Genomic DNA, 15,702 nt, shown 5'->3' with positions numbered 1-15,702 from the left:
TTTTATACCTGGAATAAATGCCACTTGATGCTTTTAATGTATTGTTGAATTTGGTTTGTTAATATTTTGTTGAGGATTCTTGCATCTATGTTCACATGTGATACTGGCCTGTCATTTTCTGTTCTTGTGGTATCCTTGTTTGGTTTTGGTAGTAGTGTAACACTGGGCTTGTAAAATGTGTTTGGAAATGTTCCCTCCTATTTTTTGGATGGGATTGAGAAGAATTGATATTAATTACTCTTTAAATGTTTGGTAGAATTCCCTAATGAAGCCATCTGGTTGTGGACCTTTTTTTTTTGTTGGAAGGTTTTTGATTAGTTGTTCAATCTTCTTACTAGTAATTCTTCTGTTCAGATTTTCTATTTCTTCATGATTGTCTTAGTGGGTTGTATGTTTTTAGGGATCTAAATCTATCCATTTTTTCTAAGTTATCCAATTTGTTGGCATAAAATTGTTCAGAGTAGTCTCTTATGATCCTTTGTATTTGTGTGGTATCATTTGTAATGTCTCCTTTTTCTTTTCTGATTTTATTTATTTGAGTCCTCTCTCTTTGTTCTTGGTCAGTCTAGCTAAAGGTTTGCTTATTTTGTTTATCGTTTAAAAAACCAGCTTAGTTTCTTTTCTATTGTATTTTTACTCTCTATTTCATTTATTCCTGTTCTGATCTTTGTATTTTTCTTTCCTTCTATTAAATTTGGGCTTAGTTTGTTTTTCATTTTATAGTTCCTTGAGGTGTAAAGTTAGGTTGTTTATTTGCAATCTTTCATTTTTCTTATGGATGGAGGTGTTAATTGCTAAAAACTTGACTCTTAGAACTGTCTTTGCTGCATCCCGTAAGTTTTGGTACATAGTTTTCATTTGTCTCAAAATATTTTAATTTTCAATTAAATTACTTGCCTCAAGTTATATTCTGACTTCTCCTTTGATTTCTTCTTTGATCCATTGGTTGTTCAGTGGCATGTTTTTTAATCTCCATGTATTTGTGAATTTTCCAATTTTCTTCTTGTAATTGATTTCTAGTTTCATACCACTTTGGTTGGAAAAGATGCTTGATATGATTTCCATATCCTTAAATTTATTAAGACTTGTTTTGTGGCCTAACATGTGATCTGTCCTGGGGAGTGTCCCATGTGTGCTTGAGAAGAATGTGTATTCTTTTGCTTGGAATGTTCTGTAAATGTCTGTTAAGTCAATCTGATCTAATGTGTAATTTAAGTCCAGTGTTCCTTATGATTTTCTGTGTGAATGATCTATCTATTTTTGAAAGTGGGGTATTAAAGTCCCATACTCTAATTGTATTGCTGTTGATTTCTCCCTTCAGGTCTGTTAATATTTGCTTTATATATTTAGGTGCTCCTATGTTGGTTGCATAAACCTTTTTTATTTTCAATTGTTTTATAGTATTCTATTGTATGAGTGAATCATAATTTGTATAACCAATCCCTTATTGATGGACATCTAATTTTTCCCTGTCCTTTGCTAGTATAATGATCAATACTGTCAAAAAAAATCCATTTACATGTGCTTTAAAAAAAATTGAATGCATCAATATGCTGTCTTCACAGTTCACATTGGTTTCTTTAAATGTCTTATTCTTTCTTTCTCATTGGAATTACTTGCAATTGTTTAATCCAGATTTTAGATGTTAGATTTTTTTCTCTTCCTTAAACCATATTCCCCCATTTCAAAAGTTTTACTCACCAGATACATATGGGTGTGGATATTCATATATATCTTATGTTTTCCTGAATTTCTGGTTGTGACACTGTGTCTTTAGTTGCTAATGGGAACTCCAAGATGACATGATTATTTTCTTCCATGATTCCTGTCACTTTTTTCTTTTTTGATCTCAGTTCAATCCAGAGTGATTTAAGCAACCTTCCTTGTTGCTTCCTTAACTGTCAGTACTTCTGAGAAAATATAATTATATCAAGTTAATAATTCATTAAATAGTATATGGAAATTATATATAATTAACTGTATTTAAATTATGATTATATTTTTCAAAGTCAACTTTATGTATGAAAAGGAGTCCATACTAGACAATGCACCACAATGTTAAAGAGTGGTTGTATTTGGTGATGGGATGAAAAGTGATTAATTTTCTTTGTTTTTCTGTGTTTACCAGATTTTTTAAAAAAATGTGTAACTTTTAAACTTAAAGCAAAAGTTTAAAAAATATGTTAGATATTCTGCTTTTAGAAAAATTATATTTTCAGCAAATGTTTGGATGATTGAAAATCTCCCAGCTTTTAGAAAAGTTATATTTTCAGCAAACGTTTGGATGATTGAAATTGTGCTAATTTGGGAAACTATGTTAGGAAAATAATGTCCATATCCTCAGGCTGGCCCATGATCTATTGCCTCTTTTCAAGATGATATAATATCTGTTTTTCTTTTGTTTTGTTCTTGTCCAAGAGTGCTCCACAATCTCAGAATAAACCAAAAACCATCATGCACTAAGATGTGTGCACCTACATACACATGCATACATCTCCCTCACACTCACACACTTTCTCTCTCACGTACACAAACACACACACAACTACTCATCAGAAGTTCTCTATTATGCCTGAAAGCAGGCAGCACTAAGGCCAACTACAAATATTATTCATCAAATCTGGACACATTTCTTCAGGCTTTTTCTGGTAACCATAGATAGAACCTGATTGTAGAGGAGAATATGTTTAGCCACTAGATACAGACTGAAGATATTTTGAAAAAGTTATATTCATGAATGCTGCATCGAAATTGTGATATGCAGAGAGAAGTTCTTAAATAGTGCCAAAACTATAACATATTAATAGGAGACTGGATTATGTCTACAGGGCACTTGTTTTGTGTAAGTTATAAAACTTAAAGTCAAGAGGATTTCTCATTTGTGAGACCCTTGTGTAAGGACATGTAAACATTCCTTTGCATTTATAAAGAGAAAGCTGGTTTCTATGCAAAAGATCCTTTGAATTTAAAAAGACAAAGTCTGATTTCTATGGTTATTTTCCTAGTAAATTTGCCATATTAAACATACAACTTTTGGGAATTCCTTGGTGGTCCAGTGGTTAGGACTCCATGCTTCCACTGCAGGGGGCACAGGTTCAGTCCCTCACTGGGGAACTAAGATCACGCATGCTGTGCAGCACAGCCAAAAAAAAAAATACATAAATAAGCAAACATACAACTTTTATCTGGATTCAGACCTGAGAATTTTGTGTTATTACTTCTAGAGATGCTGTATATCATCCTGATAGCTTTGCTGTCTGTTTAGGGACCTTTGTGGGTTATACAGAAGTAGAGTGGCTAGACCAGTTTTGAAAATTAAAAGATTTCCTCATCCAAGCCAAATTTTAGAGTGTGGTGATTAAGAACCTGGGCTCTGATGATAGATCTCATTTCAAATCGCAGATCTACAACGTATTAGCAGTGTGACTTTGGGTAAGTCATTTAACCTTTTAAAAGATCCATTTCCTTCCGATTTAATTTTGAGAGCCAAACAGGATAATACATGTAAAGCATTGAGCAGTGCCTATCATACTCAATAAATGTGAGCTACATAATAATTGTTATTACTGTGAGTACCAATAATACTATAAAGGGCTACCTGGCTGACCTTCTCATCCCCAGTGCTCTCAACTCTGGATAACATTCTGTAGAGCCATGGGAACTTGCCTCAGGCCATGCCTCCCTGATGATTACCTTCTTCTACTTGATCAATTCTGCTTTGTCCAGGCAGGGGAATTACACAAACAGCAAAGTGGTCATTTACTAGGAATGCTGTAAGCTTCAGCACGGCTTTAAAGTTGATGGACAGAAGCATCTCTGAAGCACATTAGTAATTTGGTTTAAAAGAAAAAGCTGAATATTAAAAAGTGGGCATAGCCCAAAGTTACTGTAGGCATTTTCAAAGCATTTGAGAATGTTTTACAAGTTATCTATAGTCCAGGTACAGCACAAACCTCTTTCTCTTTAACATACAGCCCATGGGACATAAAGAGACTCTCTCTGCACTTATGAAAGCAGTTCTTATGGGTCAGTTCCATTTCTCATTTGAAAGGAAAACTGCACCTGGGCAAGGCTTTCCTGGTAACAGAAGCCAAAGGCAATGTTTGGATCTACCATTAAATTAGAGACTGTTGGAAATTCTAGAAACAAAAACCCCATTTGTTCCAGAAATAGCACTATTTAAAGAGTGCCTGGCACACAGTAGGTCCTCAAATTATATCTGGTGAGTGAATGAATGAATGAACAAAAGGATGGATGAGGAGGTAACTTGGTGGTGTCTCTCTTTGTATTTTGACTTCAGAGGCACCAGAAACTGTTCAGCCAGGTGCCACGGCCCAGCCTGCCAGCTCACATTCTTTGCCACACATTAAGCAGCAGCTGCGGAATGAAGACTGCTACCACGGCAAGCTGAGCAGGAAAGCAGCAGAGAGCCTCTTGGTAAAGGATGGGGACTTTTTGGTTCGAGAGAGTGCAACATCTCCTGGCCAGTATGTGCTGAGTGGGCTACAGGGAGGCCAGGCAAAACATCTTCTCCTGGTGGATCCCGAAGGCAAGGTATTATTGACCCCCATTAGAGTTTCACAGGATCTTGTGATTCAGGTTGCTCTGAGTGATAGGTCTAAAGCCTGATACTGAAGAGTGTTTAAGGTTAAGGGTTTACTTTTTCTTGAACCCTCCAGCTAGAGCAGGAAGTGGTAAATAGAGGCTAGTGGAGGTGTTTGAGTGGGAGCCACCCTAGAGGATCACTTAGAGGACAGCCTCTTTCTGCCCTTCTCAGTGCAGTTCAGTGAGTTAAATGAATACCTCCTACATGGAAGTACGGGGATTCATAGTTAACTATTGATCAGTATCACATACAGAGTCCTTGCTCTCAGGGTGCTTATAATTTCATAAGACGATGCTTAAATAATTATGGATGAATAACATAAGAATGGTTCAACCAAAGCATTATGGTGTTTCTCAGGATAGAAGGGGGTGCTCCGATTGAGGCAAACTGAAAAGGCTTCTTGCAGCGTCTGACATGTAAGAGGAACCTTGAAAGAGGGCAAAAGTTTTAAAGGGAGATATTTGGAGCATAAAGAAGGTATCACAGGAGCAAACAGAGCGGTAGAATGGTATTAAATAAAAGAGGTATGGCTAGAGCGGAGGATACCTGTAGACAGAAATGATCCTGGACAAAAAACAATTATCAAAATAGTAATAGTAAGTTCTTCTCTATAAATAATTACTATAAATGTAAGTGGATTAAACTTCCCAAACAAAAGATGCAGAATAACTGGATGGAGAGCTAAATGGACAGGATCCAACTATATGTATGCTATTTATAGGAGGCTCACTTTAGATTTAAGGACACACATAGGCTGAAAGTGAAAGGATGGAAAAAGATATTACATGCAAATAATAACCAAAAGAGAGCAGAGGTGGTCATACTTTTATGAGGCAAAATATTTGTAGGAATATATATGATAGAATGTATCAAAAAGTAACATGGCAAAAAGGTTGCTTGCAAATTTGGATTGGGTGACAGTGTTTGCCATTTTCCTAACTGGGAATGACAGTTGCTTTAAAAAGGTAATGGGGGGGGGGGACCTTAAAGATGGCAGAGGAGTAAGACGTGGACATCACCTTCCTTCCCACAAATACATCAAAAATACATCTACGTGTGGAACAACTCCTACAGAACACCTCCTGAATGCTGGCAGAAGACCTCAGACTTCCCAAAAGCAAGAAACTCCCCATGTACCTGGGTAGGGCAAAAGAAAAAATAAAAATCAGAGACAAAAGAACAGGGACGGGACCTGTACCTCTGGGAGGGAGCTGTGAAGGAGGAAAAGTTTCCACACACTAGGAAGCCCCTTCACTGGAGGAGACGGGGGGTGGATCGGGGGGAAGCTTCGGAGCCATGGAGGAGAGCGCACCAACAGTGGTGTAGAGGGAAAAGCAGAGAGATTCCTGCACAGAGGATCCGTGCTGACCAGCACGCACCAGCCTGAGAGGCTTGTCTGCTCACCCGCCAGGGTAGGTGGGGGCTGGGAGCTGAGGCTCGGGCTTCGGAAGTCAGATCCCAGGGAGAGGACTGGGGTTGGCTGAGTGAACACAACCTGAAGGGGGCTAGTGCGCCACAGCTAGCCAGGAGGGAGTCCACAAAAAAGTCTGGAACGCCTAAGAGGCAAGAGACCATTGTTTCGGGGTGCACGAGGAGAGGGGATTCAGAGCACCGCCTAAACGAGCTCTGGAGACGGGCAGGAGACACGGCTATCAGCATGGACACCAGAGACAGCCATGAAATGCTAAGGCGGCTGCTGCAGCCACCAAGAAGCCTGTGTGCAAGCACAGGTTACTCTCCATACCTCCCCTCCTGGGAGCCTCTGCAGCCCACCACTACCAGGGTCCCATGATCCACAGACAACTTCCCCGGGAGAACACGTGGTGCACCTCAGGCTGTTGCAACGTCACGCTGGCCTCTGCCTCCGCAGGCTCGCCCCGCAATCTGTACCCCTCCCTCTACCTGGCCTGACTGAGCCAGAGGCCCCTAATTAGCCACTCCTTTAACTGCCTCCTGTCTGGGTGAAGAGCAGAAACCAGAGGGTGACCTACATGAAGATGCGAGGCCAAATCCACAGCTGAACCCAGGAACTGTGCGAACAAAGAAGAGAAAGGGAAATCTCTCCCAGCAGCCTCAGGAGCAGCAGATTAAATCTCCACAATCAGCTTCATGTACCCTGCATCTCTGGAATACCTGAATAGACAACGAACCATCCCAAAATTGAGGTGGTGGACTTTGGGAGCAACTGTAGACTTGGGGTTTGCTTTCTGCACCGAATTTGTTTCTGGTTTTATGTTTATCTTAGTTTAGTATTTAGAGCTTATTATCATTGGTAGATTTGTTTATTGATTTGGTGGCTCTCTTCCTTTTTTTAAAATATAGATATATGTATATATATGTATATATATATTTTTTTTTTTTCCTTATTCTCTTTTTGTGAGTGTGAATGTTTATTCTTCTTTGTGTGATTTTGTCCGTATAGGTTTGCTTTTACCATTTCTCCTAGGGTTCTGTCTGTCCATTTTTTTTTTTTTTAGTATAGTTTTTAACACTTGTTATCATTGGTGGATTTGTTTGTTAGTTTGGTTGCTCTCTTCTTTCTTTTTTTAAAATTTATTTTTATTTTTTTAATTACTTTTTAGTTTTTTTATTTTAATAATATTTATTTTTTATTTTAAAATTTTTATTTTATTTTTTTTTCTTTCTTTTCTTTCTTTCTTTCTTTTTTCTCTCTTTTCTTCTGAGCCTTGTGGCTGACAGGGTCTTGGTGCTCTGGCCAGGTATCAGGCCTGAGCCTCTGAGGTGGGGGAGCCAAGTTCAGGACATTGGTCCACCAGAGACCTCCTGGCCCCACGTAATATCAATTGGTGGAGCTCTCCCACAGCTCTCCGTCTCAAAGCTAAGACCCAGCTCCACTGAACGACCAGCAAGCTCCGGTGCTGGACACCACATGCCAAACAACTAGCAAGACAGGAGCACAACTCCACCCATTAGCAGAGAGACTGCCTAAAATCATACTACGTTCTCAGACACCCCAAAACACACCACCGGATGCAGTCCTGCCCACCAGAAAGACAAGATCCAGCCTCATCCACCAGAACACAGGCAGCAGTCTCATCCACCAGGAAGCCTACACAACCCACTGAACCAGCTTTACCCACTGCAGGCAGACACCAAAAATGGGAACTATGAACCTGCAGCCTGTGAAAAGGAGACTGCAAACACAGTAAGTTAAGCAAAATCAGAAGACAGGGAAACACACAACAGATGAAGGAGCAGGGTAAAAACCACCAGACCTAACAAATGAAGAGGAAATAGGCAGTCTACCTGTAAAAGAATTCAGAGTAATGATAGTAAAAGTAAAGATGATCCAAAATCTTGGGAATAGAATTGAGAAACTATAAGAATGGTTAAATAAGGACTTAGAAGAACTAAAGAGCAAACAAACAATGATGAACAACACAATAAATGAAATTAACGATTCTCTAGGAGGAATCAATAGCAGAATAACTGAGGCAGATGAATGGATAAATGACCTGGAAGATAAAATAATGCAAATAACTACCACAGAGCAGAATAAAGAAAAAAGAATGAAACGAATTGAGTACAGTCTCAGAGACCTCTGGGACAACATTAAATGCACCAATATTCAAATTATAGGGGTCCCAGAAGAAAAGAAAAGAAAGGGACTAAGAAAATATTTGAAGAGATTATAGTTGAAAACTTCCCTAATATGGGAAAGGAAATAGTCAATCAAGTCCAGGAAGCACAGAGAGTCCCATACAGGATAAATCCGAGGAGAAACATGCCAAGACACATATTAATCAAACTATCAAAAATTAAATACAAAGAAAAAATATTGAAAGAAAGGGAAAAGCAACAAATAACATACAAGGGAATCCCCATAACGTTAACAGCTGATCTTTCAGCAGACATTCTGCAAGCCAGAAGGGAGTGGCAGGACATATTTAAAGTGATGAAAGGGAAAAACCTACAACCAAGATTACTCTACCCAGCAAGGATCTCATTCAGATTCAGTGGAGAAATTAAAACCTTTACAGGCAAGCGAAAGCTAAGAGAGTTCAGCACCACCAAACCAGCTTTACAACAGATGCTAAAGGAACTTCTCTAGGCAGGAGACACAAGAGAAGGAAAAGACATACAATAACAAACCCAAAACAATGAAGAAAATGATAATAGGGACATACATATTGATAATTACCTTAAATGTAAATGGATTAAATGCTCCAACCAAAAGACATAGACTGGCTGAATGGATAAAAAAACAATATTTGCTGTCTACAAGAGACCCACTTCAGACCTAGGGACACATACAGATTGAAAGTGAGGGGATAGAAAAAGATATTCCATGCAAATGTAAATCATAAGAAAGCTGGAGTAGCATTTCTCCTATCAAACAAAATAGACTTTAAAATAAAGACTATTACAAGAGACAAAGAAGGACACTACATAATGATCAAGGGATCAATCCAAGATGAAGATACAACAATTGTAAATACTTATGCACCCAACATAGGAGCACCTCAATACATAAGGCAAATGCTAACAGCCATAAAAGGGGAAATCGACAGTAACATAGTCATAGTAGGGGACTTTAACACCCCACTTTCACCAATGGGCAGTTCATACAAAATGAAGATAAATAAGGAAACATAAGTTTTAAATGATATTTTAAACAAGATGGACTTAATTGATATTTATAGGTCATTCCATCCAAAACCAACAGAATACAGTTTCTTCTCAAGTGCTCATGGAACATTCTCCAGGATAGATCATATCTTGGGTCACAAATCAAGCCACAGTACATTTAAGAAAATTGAAACCGTGTCAGGTATCTTCTGTGACCATACCGCTATGAGGCTAGATATCAATTACAGGAAAAGATCTGTAAAAAATGCAAACACATGGAGGCCAAACAATACACTACTAAATAACCAAGAGATCACTGAAGAAATCAAAGAGGAAATAAAAAAATACCTAGAAACACGGGACTTCCCTGGTGGCGCCATGGTTGAGAGTCCGCCTGCCGATGCAGGGGACACGGGTTCGTGCCCCGGTCTGGGATGATCCCACATGCCGCGGAGCGACTGGGCCTGTGAGCCATGGCCGCTGAGCCTCCGCGTCTGGAGCCTGTGCTCCGCAGTGGGAGGGGCCCAACAGTGAGAGGCCCGCGTACTGCCAAAAAAAAAAAAAAAAAAAAAAACCTAGAAACAAATGACAGTGAAAACGCAATGACCCAAAACCTATGCGATGCAGCAAAAGCAGTTCTAAGAGGGAATTTTATAGCAATACAACCTACCTCAAGGATAAAGAAACATCTCAAATAAACAACCTAATCTTACACCTAAAGTAATTAGAGAAAGAAGAACAAAAAAACCCCCAAAGTTAGCAGAAGGAAAGAAATCATAAAGCTCAGATCAGAAATAAATGAAAAAGAAATTAAGGAAACGATAGCAAAGATCAATAAAACTAAAAGCTGGTTCTTTGAGAATATAAACAGAATTGATAAAGCATTAGCCAGACTCATCAAGAAAAAAAGGAAGAACACTCAAATCAATAGAATTAGAAATGAAAAAGGAGAAGTAACAACTGACACTGCAGAAATACAAAGGATCGTGAGAGATTACTACAAGCAACTCTATGCCAATAAAATGGACAACCTGGAAGAAATGAACAAATTCTTAGAAAAGCACAACCTTCTGAGACTGAACCAGGAAGAAATAGAAAATATAAACAGACCAATCACAAGCACTGAAATTGAGACTGTGATTAAAAATCTTGCAACAAACAAAAGCCCAGGACCAGAGGGCTTCACAGGTGAATTCTATCAAACATTTGTAGAAGAGCTAGCACCTATCCTTCTCGAACTCTTCCAAAAAGTTGCAGAGGGAGGAACACTCCCAAACTCATTCTACAAGGCCACCATCACCCTGATACCAAAATCAGACAAAGATGTCACAGAAAGAGAAAACTACAGACCAATATCACTGATGAACATAGATGCAAAAATCCTCGACAAAATACTAGCAAACAGAATCCAATAGCACATTAAAAGGATCATACACCACGATCAAGTGGGATTTATCCCAGAGATGCAAGGATTCTTCAATATACACAAATCAATCAGTGTTATAAACCATATTAACAAATTGAAGGATAAAAACCATATGATCATGTCAGATGCAGAAAAAGCTTTCGACAAAATTCAACTCCCATTTATGATAAAAACCTTCTAGAGAGTAGGCATACGGGGAACTTACCTCAATATAATAAAAGCAGACATGATAAACCCACAGCCAACATCATTCTCAATGGTGAAAAACAAACCATTTCCTCTAAGATCAAGAACAAGACAAGTTTGTCCACTCTCACCACTATTATTCAACATAGTTTTGGAAGGTTTAGCCACAGCAATCAAAGAAAAAGAAATGAAAGGAATCCAAATCAGAAAAGAAGAAGTACAACTGTCACTGTTTGCAGATGACATGACACTATGCATAGAGAGTCCTAAAGATTCTACCAGAAAACCACTAGACCTAATCAATGAATTCGGTAGAGTAGCAGGATACAAAATTAATGCACAGAAATCTCTTGCATCCCTATACACTAATGATGAAAAATCAGGAAGAGAAATTAAGGAAACACTCCCATGTACCATTGCAGCAAAAAGAATAAAATACCTAGGAATAAACCTACCTAAGGAGACAAAAGACCTGTATGCAGAAAACTATAAGACACTGATGAAGGAAATTAAAGATGATACAAACAGATGGAGAGGTATACCATGTTCTTGGATTGGAAGAATCAACATTGTGAAAATGACTATACTACTGAAAGCAATCTATGGATTCACGGCAATCTTTCTCAAACTACCAATGGCATTTTTCACAGAACTAGAACAAAAAATTTCACAATTTGTATGGAAACACAAAAGACCCGCAATAGCCAAAGCAATCTTAAGAAAGAAAAACGGAGCTGGAGGAATCAGGCTTCTTGACCTCAGACTATACTACAGAGTTACAGTAATCAAGACAGTATGGTACTGGCACAAAAAAAGAAATATAGATCAATGGAACAGGATAGAAAGCCCAGAGATAAACCCATGCACATATGGTCACCTTATCTTTGATAAAAGAGGCAAGAATATACAAAGGAGAAAAGACAACCTCTTCAATAAGTGGTGCTGGGAAAACTGGACAGCTACATGCAAAATAATGAAATTAGAACACTCCCTAACACCATACACAAAAATAAACTCAAAATGGATTAAAGACCTAAATATAAGGCCGGACACTATAAAACTCTTAGAGGAACACATAGGCAGAACACTCTATGACATAAAACACAGCAAGATCGTTTCTGACCCACCTCCTAGATAAATGGAAATAAAAACAAAAATAAACAAATGGGACCTAAGAAATTTAAAAGCTTTTGCACAGCAAAGGAAACCATAAACAAGACGAAAGGCAACCCTCAGAATGGGAGAAAATATTTGCAAATGAATCAATTGACAAAGGATAATCTCCAAAATATACAAGCAGCTCATGCAGCTCAATATCAAAAAAAACAAACAACCCACCCCAAAAATGGGCAGAAGACCTAAATAGACATTCTCCGAAGAAGATATACAGATTGCCAACAAACACACGTAAGGATGTTCAACATCACTAATCATTAGAGAAATGCAAATCAAAACTACAATGAGATATCATCTCACACCGTTCAGAATGGCCATCATGAAAAGATCTACAAACAATAAATAAATGCTGGAGAGGGTGTGGAGAAAAGGGAACCATCTTGCACTATTGGTGGGAATGTAAATTGATACAGCCACTATGCAGAACAGTATGGAGGCCTTAAAAAACTAAAACTAGAACTACCATATGACCCAGCAGTTCCACTACTGGGCATATATCCTGAGAAAACCATAATTTAAAAAGAGTCATGTACCACAATGTTCATTGGAGCTCTGTTTACAATAGCCAGGACATGGAAGCAACCTAAGTGTCAATCGACAGATGAATGGATAAGATACAGAAGATGTGGCAGATATATACAGTGGAATATTACTCAGCCATAAAAAGAAACAAAATTGAGTTATTTGTAGTGAGGTAGATGGACCTAAAGACTGTCATATAGAGTGAAGTAAGTCAGAAAGAGAAAAACAAATACCATATGATAGCACATATATATGGAATCTAAAAAAAAAATGGTTCTGAAGAACCTCGGACAGGAATAAAGATGCAGACACAGAGAATGGACTTGAGGACATGGGGAGGGGGAAGGGTAAGCTGGGACGAAGTGAGAGAGTAGCATGGACATATATACACTACCAAATGTAAAATAGCTAGTGGAAAGCAGCCGCATAGCACAGGGAGATCATTTCGGTGCTCTGTGACCACCTAGAGGGGTGGGATAGGGAGGGTGGGAGGGAGACACAAGAGGGAGATATGGGGATACATGTATATATATAACTGATTCACTTTGTTATACAGCAGAAACTAACGCACCATTGTAAAGCAATTATACTCCAATAAAATGTAATTGGGGGGACTTCCCTGGTGGTCCAGTGGTTAAGACCTTGCCTTCCAATGCAGGCAGTTGTGGGTTCGATCCCTGGTCAGAGAGCTAAGATTCCACATGCCTCGGGGCCAAAAAAAAAAAAAAAAAAAAAAAAGGAAATATAAAACAGAAGCAATATTGTAACAAATTCAATAAAGCCTTTAAAAATGGTCCACATCAAACGAAAAAAGTCTTAAAAAAATAAATAAAAAAAAATGCAATTGGGAATGAGAAAATTGTTTACTAAGGGATCCAGAACTGAAAAGTATCTTTATTTTTCTTTATTTAGCAGTTACCTCATTCAAGGATATGTTTGTTTTTACCCTATGATTGTTTATGCCTTTCAGGAGAACCATTATCATTTAACCTAAATACATTTGTATTTCCTTTTCAAGGTGAGGACCAAGGATCATGTGTTTGATAATGTTGGCCACCTTATCAGATACCACATGGATAATAGTTTGCCAATCATCTCTTCTGGAAGCGAAGTAAGCCTTAAACAACCAGTGAGAAAAGATAATAATCCAGTACTTTTGCATTCCAACAAATGACAGTATGGAAGTACCATCACACTGATACTTCAGGAAAGTCCATTTTGTATTAGGACACAAAAATAATTCACACTTGGTTTCTAGATAAATTAGAGCACAAACTGCGAAGTGTATCTTTCTGAGACCATCATGGACTAGGTCCTTTATAAAACAAAGAACTAACAAAAATTGATCTTCAGAAAGTGAAAATCAGAAAAGGGGAAGAGGATGGGTCCCTTTGAAAAGAAAGTATACATATGCACGGATGTCACTTTTTAAGGCCATATTGCATTGATAACAAGCTAAAAAAAGCACAATTAAAATTTCACGTGCTGAAGACAACTTGAATGAACTGCTGGGGCAGTGGTATGTGCCTTTCAACTTGATAATTTGGGGACATTTTCATATTGGGGAGATTAGTTCTAAATGTCTTCATATTCTATAACTATAAAAACATTTGCCAAAAAAGTTTTTCCTTGTTATAAAAATAAGAAGCCATTTGCTTAATAGTTATTGACTTTATTACATTTTCTGTTTGGTAACACTTTCACCTCAGTGTTAAAATAAATTTGACATTGAATTTGGACTGTGTCTATACCAGTGGAATCAAATCAAGGGCCACTGAAAGCATTGGTCAGTTTCATTGGCCTGTCCCATTTGCTGTTTAAAGGGCTGGAGCCCAAATGTTTTGTCTTAGTATTTCTCAATCTTTGCTATTTGGACTGTTTGTATGCAACATATGACAAACTAAAGAAGCCAAATCTATGTCATTTCTGATTTCATCGTATTTCTCCCTCCTTGCCTCTCCCCCTCACCCTTCCCCCCAAAAAAGAGCTCATGAGTGCATGGATTTAAAAGATGGCAAACAAACCAGTGTTCTTCATATTCAGTCTCCGAATTGGTTCCATTCTTATTTAAAGCACCGAATTTATTTTAAAGTATGGGGAAATATCCCCTTGATTGGTGGTGACTGAATCATAGGCCCTCATCTACATGTATCCTTAGCACCTTTTCTAGATATGACCAGGCAGAATGTACCAGGGAGAAAACACTGAATGAAACAATTGGAAAGGTTTGACACATGCAGGCACACTTGGTAAACCAACGATGTAATGAAGCGTTGGGTAAGCAAAAGCACTGGACTGGGCCTCATTGTGACCTTGAGCAACTTGCTGAACCTGTCTGGACTCCAGTTTCCTTGTCTATAAAATGAGGGAGCTGGGCTAGGTGAATTCATAGGTCCATTTCAGCCCTAACATAATATGAATTTATAAAAGGCAAATTTTTCATTTATTAGGGGTCAGTGTTGATAACCAGTCTGTATAATTAAGCTTGAAACTGCAGCTTTTTCCTTTAGTCTGTGTCTGTGCTCATTGAGATCATCATTCAGATAGCAGAGATCTGGAGCCTTTCAGTCAAAAACACTGAAACTTTGGAAAAATATAAGTGATGGTAGTAGAAGTAGATTTGGTTATTTTGAGTGGCAGAAAACGGCTTCGGTCTCAGCCCTCTACCTGCCTTTGCATATAGAGATATGGCCATTATTTTAGAGTTTTTTGTGTTTATTTTTTTTATCTTGAGTTATCTGGACAATTGCCTTAATTCCACTTCACTTTGGATGTGTAGATACAACTTAATCTTTGTAATTGTGAAACGTTTGCTAAGTTTTAAGTAAAATGAGAGAAACTTCTTCCACAGAGAAATCATCAGAAACCAAGCACACTGAACTCTAGTATTTTTATGTGAAGGTTTATGCTTTTAACTTACTTTTACTGCGATTGGCTTCTTAGATAGGTTTGTTTCCTTTTATACAACTAGGAAATAATGTATGTTTCCTCAATTTTGCATACACTGTAGTTCTTGATTATTTGTCCTCGTAAAGGGGACGAGCATGGGTGTAAATCCGCGAAGTTTATGGGTGATCTTATTATCTTAACAGAGACAGAGCAGGGCTGTGGTCTCATTCTGGTTGAGCAGAGTGATAACTGGGTGGCCAGAAGAAGTTCTTGATAGAAGATGATGCAAAGAGTATAGCTGGCGTGA

The 15,702-nt window shown here is 38.1% G+C and overlaps 1 protein-coding gene across 1 annotated transcript in view; it reads left to right on the top strand.

The window, feature by feature from the left end:
• Positions 1-14,069, top strand: part of SHC4 (SHC adaptor protein 4) — a 128,223-nt gene extending 114,154 nt beyond the window's left edge. Inside the window, exons 11-12 of the mRNA XM_082841197.1 lie at positions 4,301-4,554; positions 13,525-14,069. Coding sequence (XP_082697323.1) covers positions 4,301-4,554; positions 13,525-13,680 — 410 coding nt within the window. The 3' untranslated portion in view covers positions 13,681-14,069. The remainder of the gene's footprint in view (positions 1-4,300; positions 4,555-13,524) is intronic.
• The last annotated feature ends 1,633 nt before the right edge of the window (positions 14,070-15,702 follow it).

The sequence above is a fragment of the Leucopleurus acutus genome (assembly GCF_964270905.1).
Source record: "Leucopleurus acutus genome assembly, chromosome: 1".
Taxonomy (NCBI): domain Eukaryota; kingdom Metazoa; phylum Chordata; class Mammalia; order Artiodactyla; family Delphinidae; genus Leucopleurus; species Leucopleurus acutus.
This window is presented reverse-complemented; position numbering and strand designations above follow the sequence as displayed.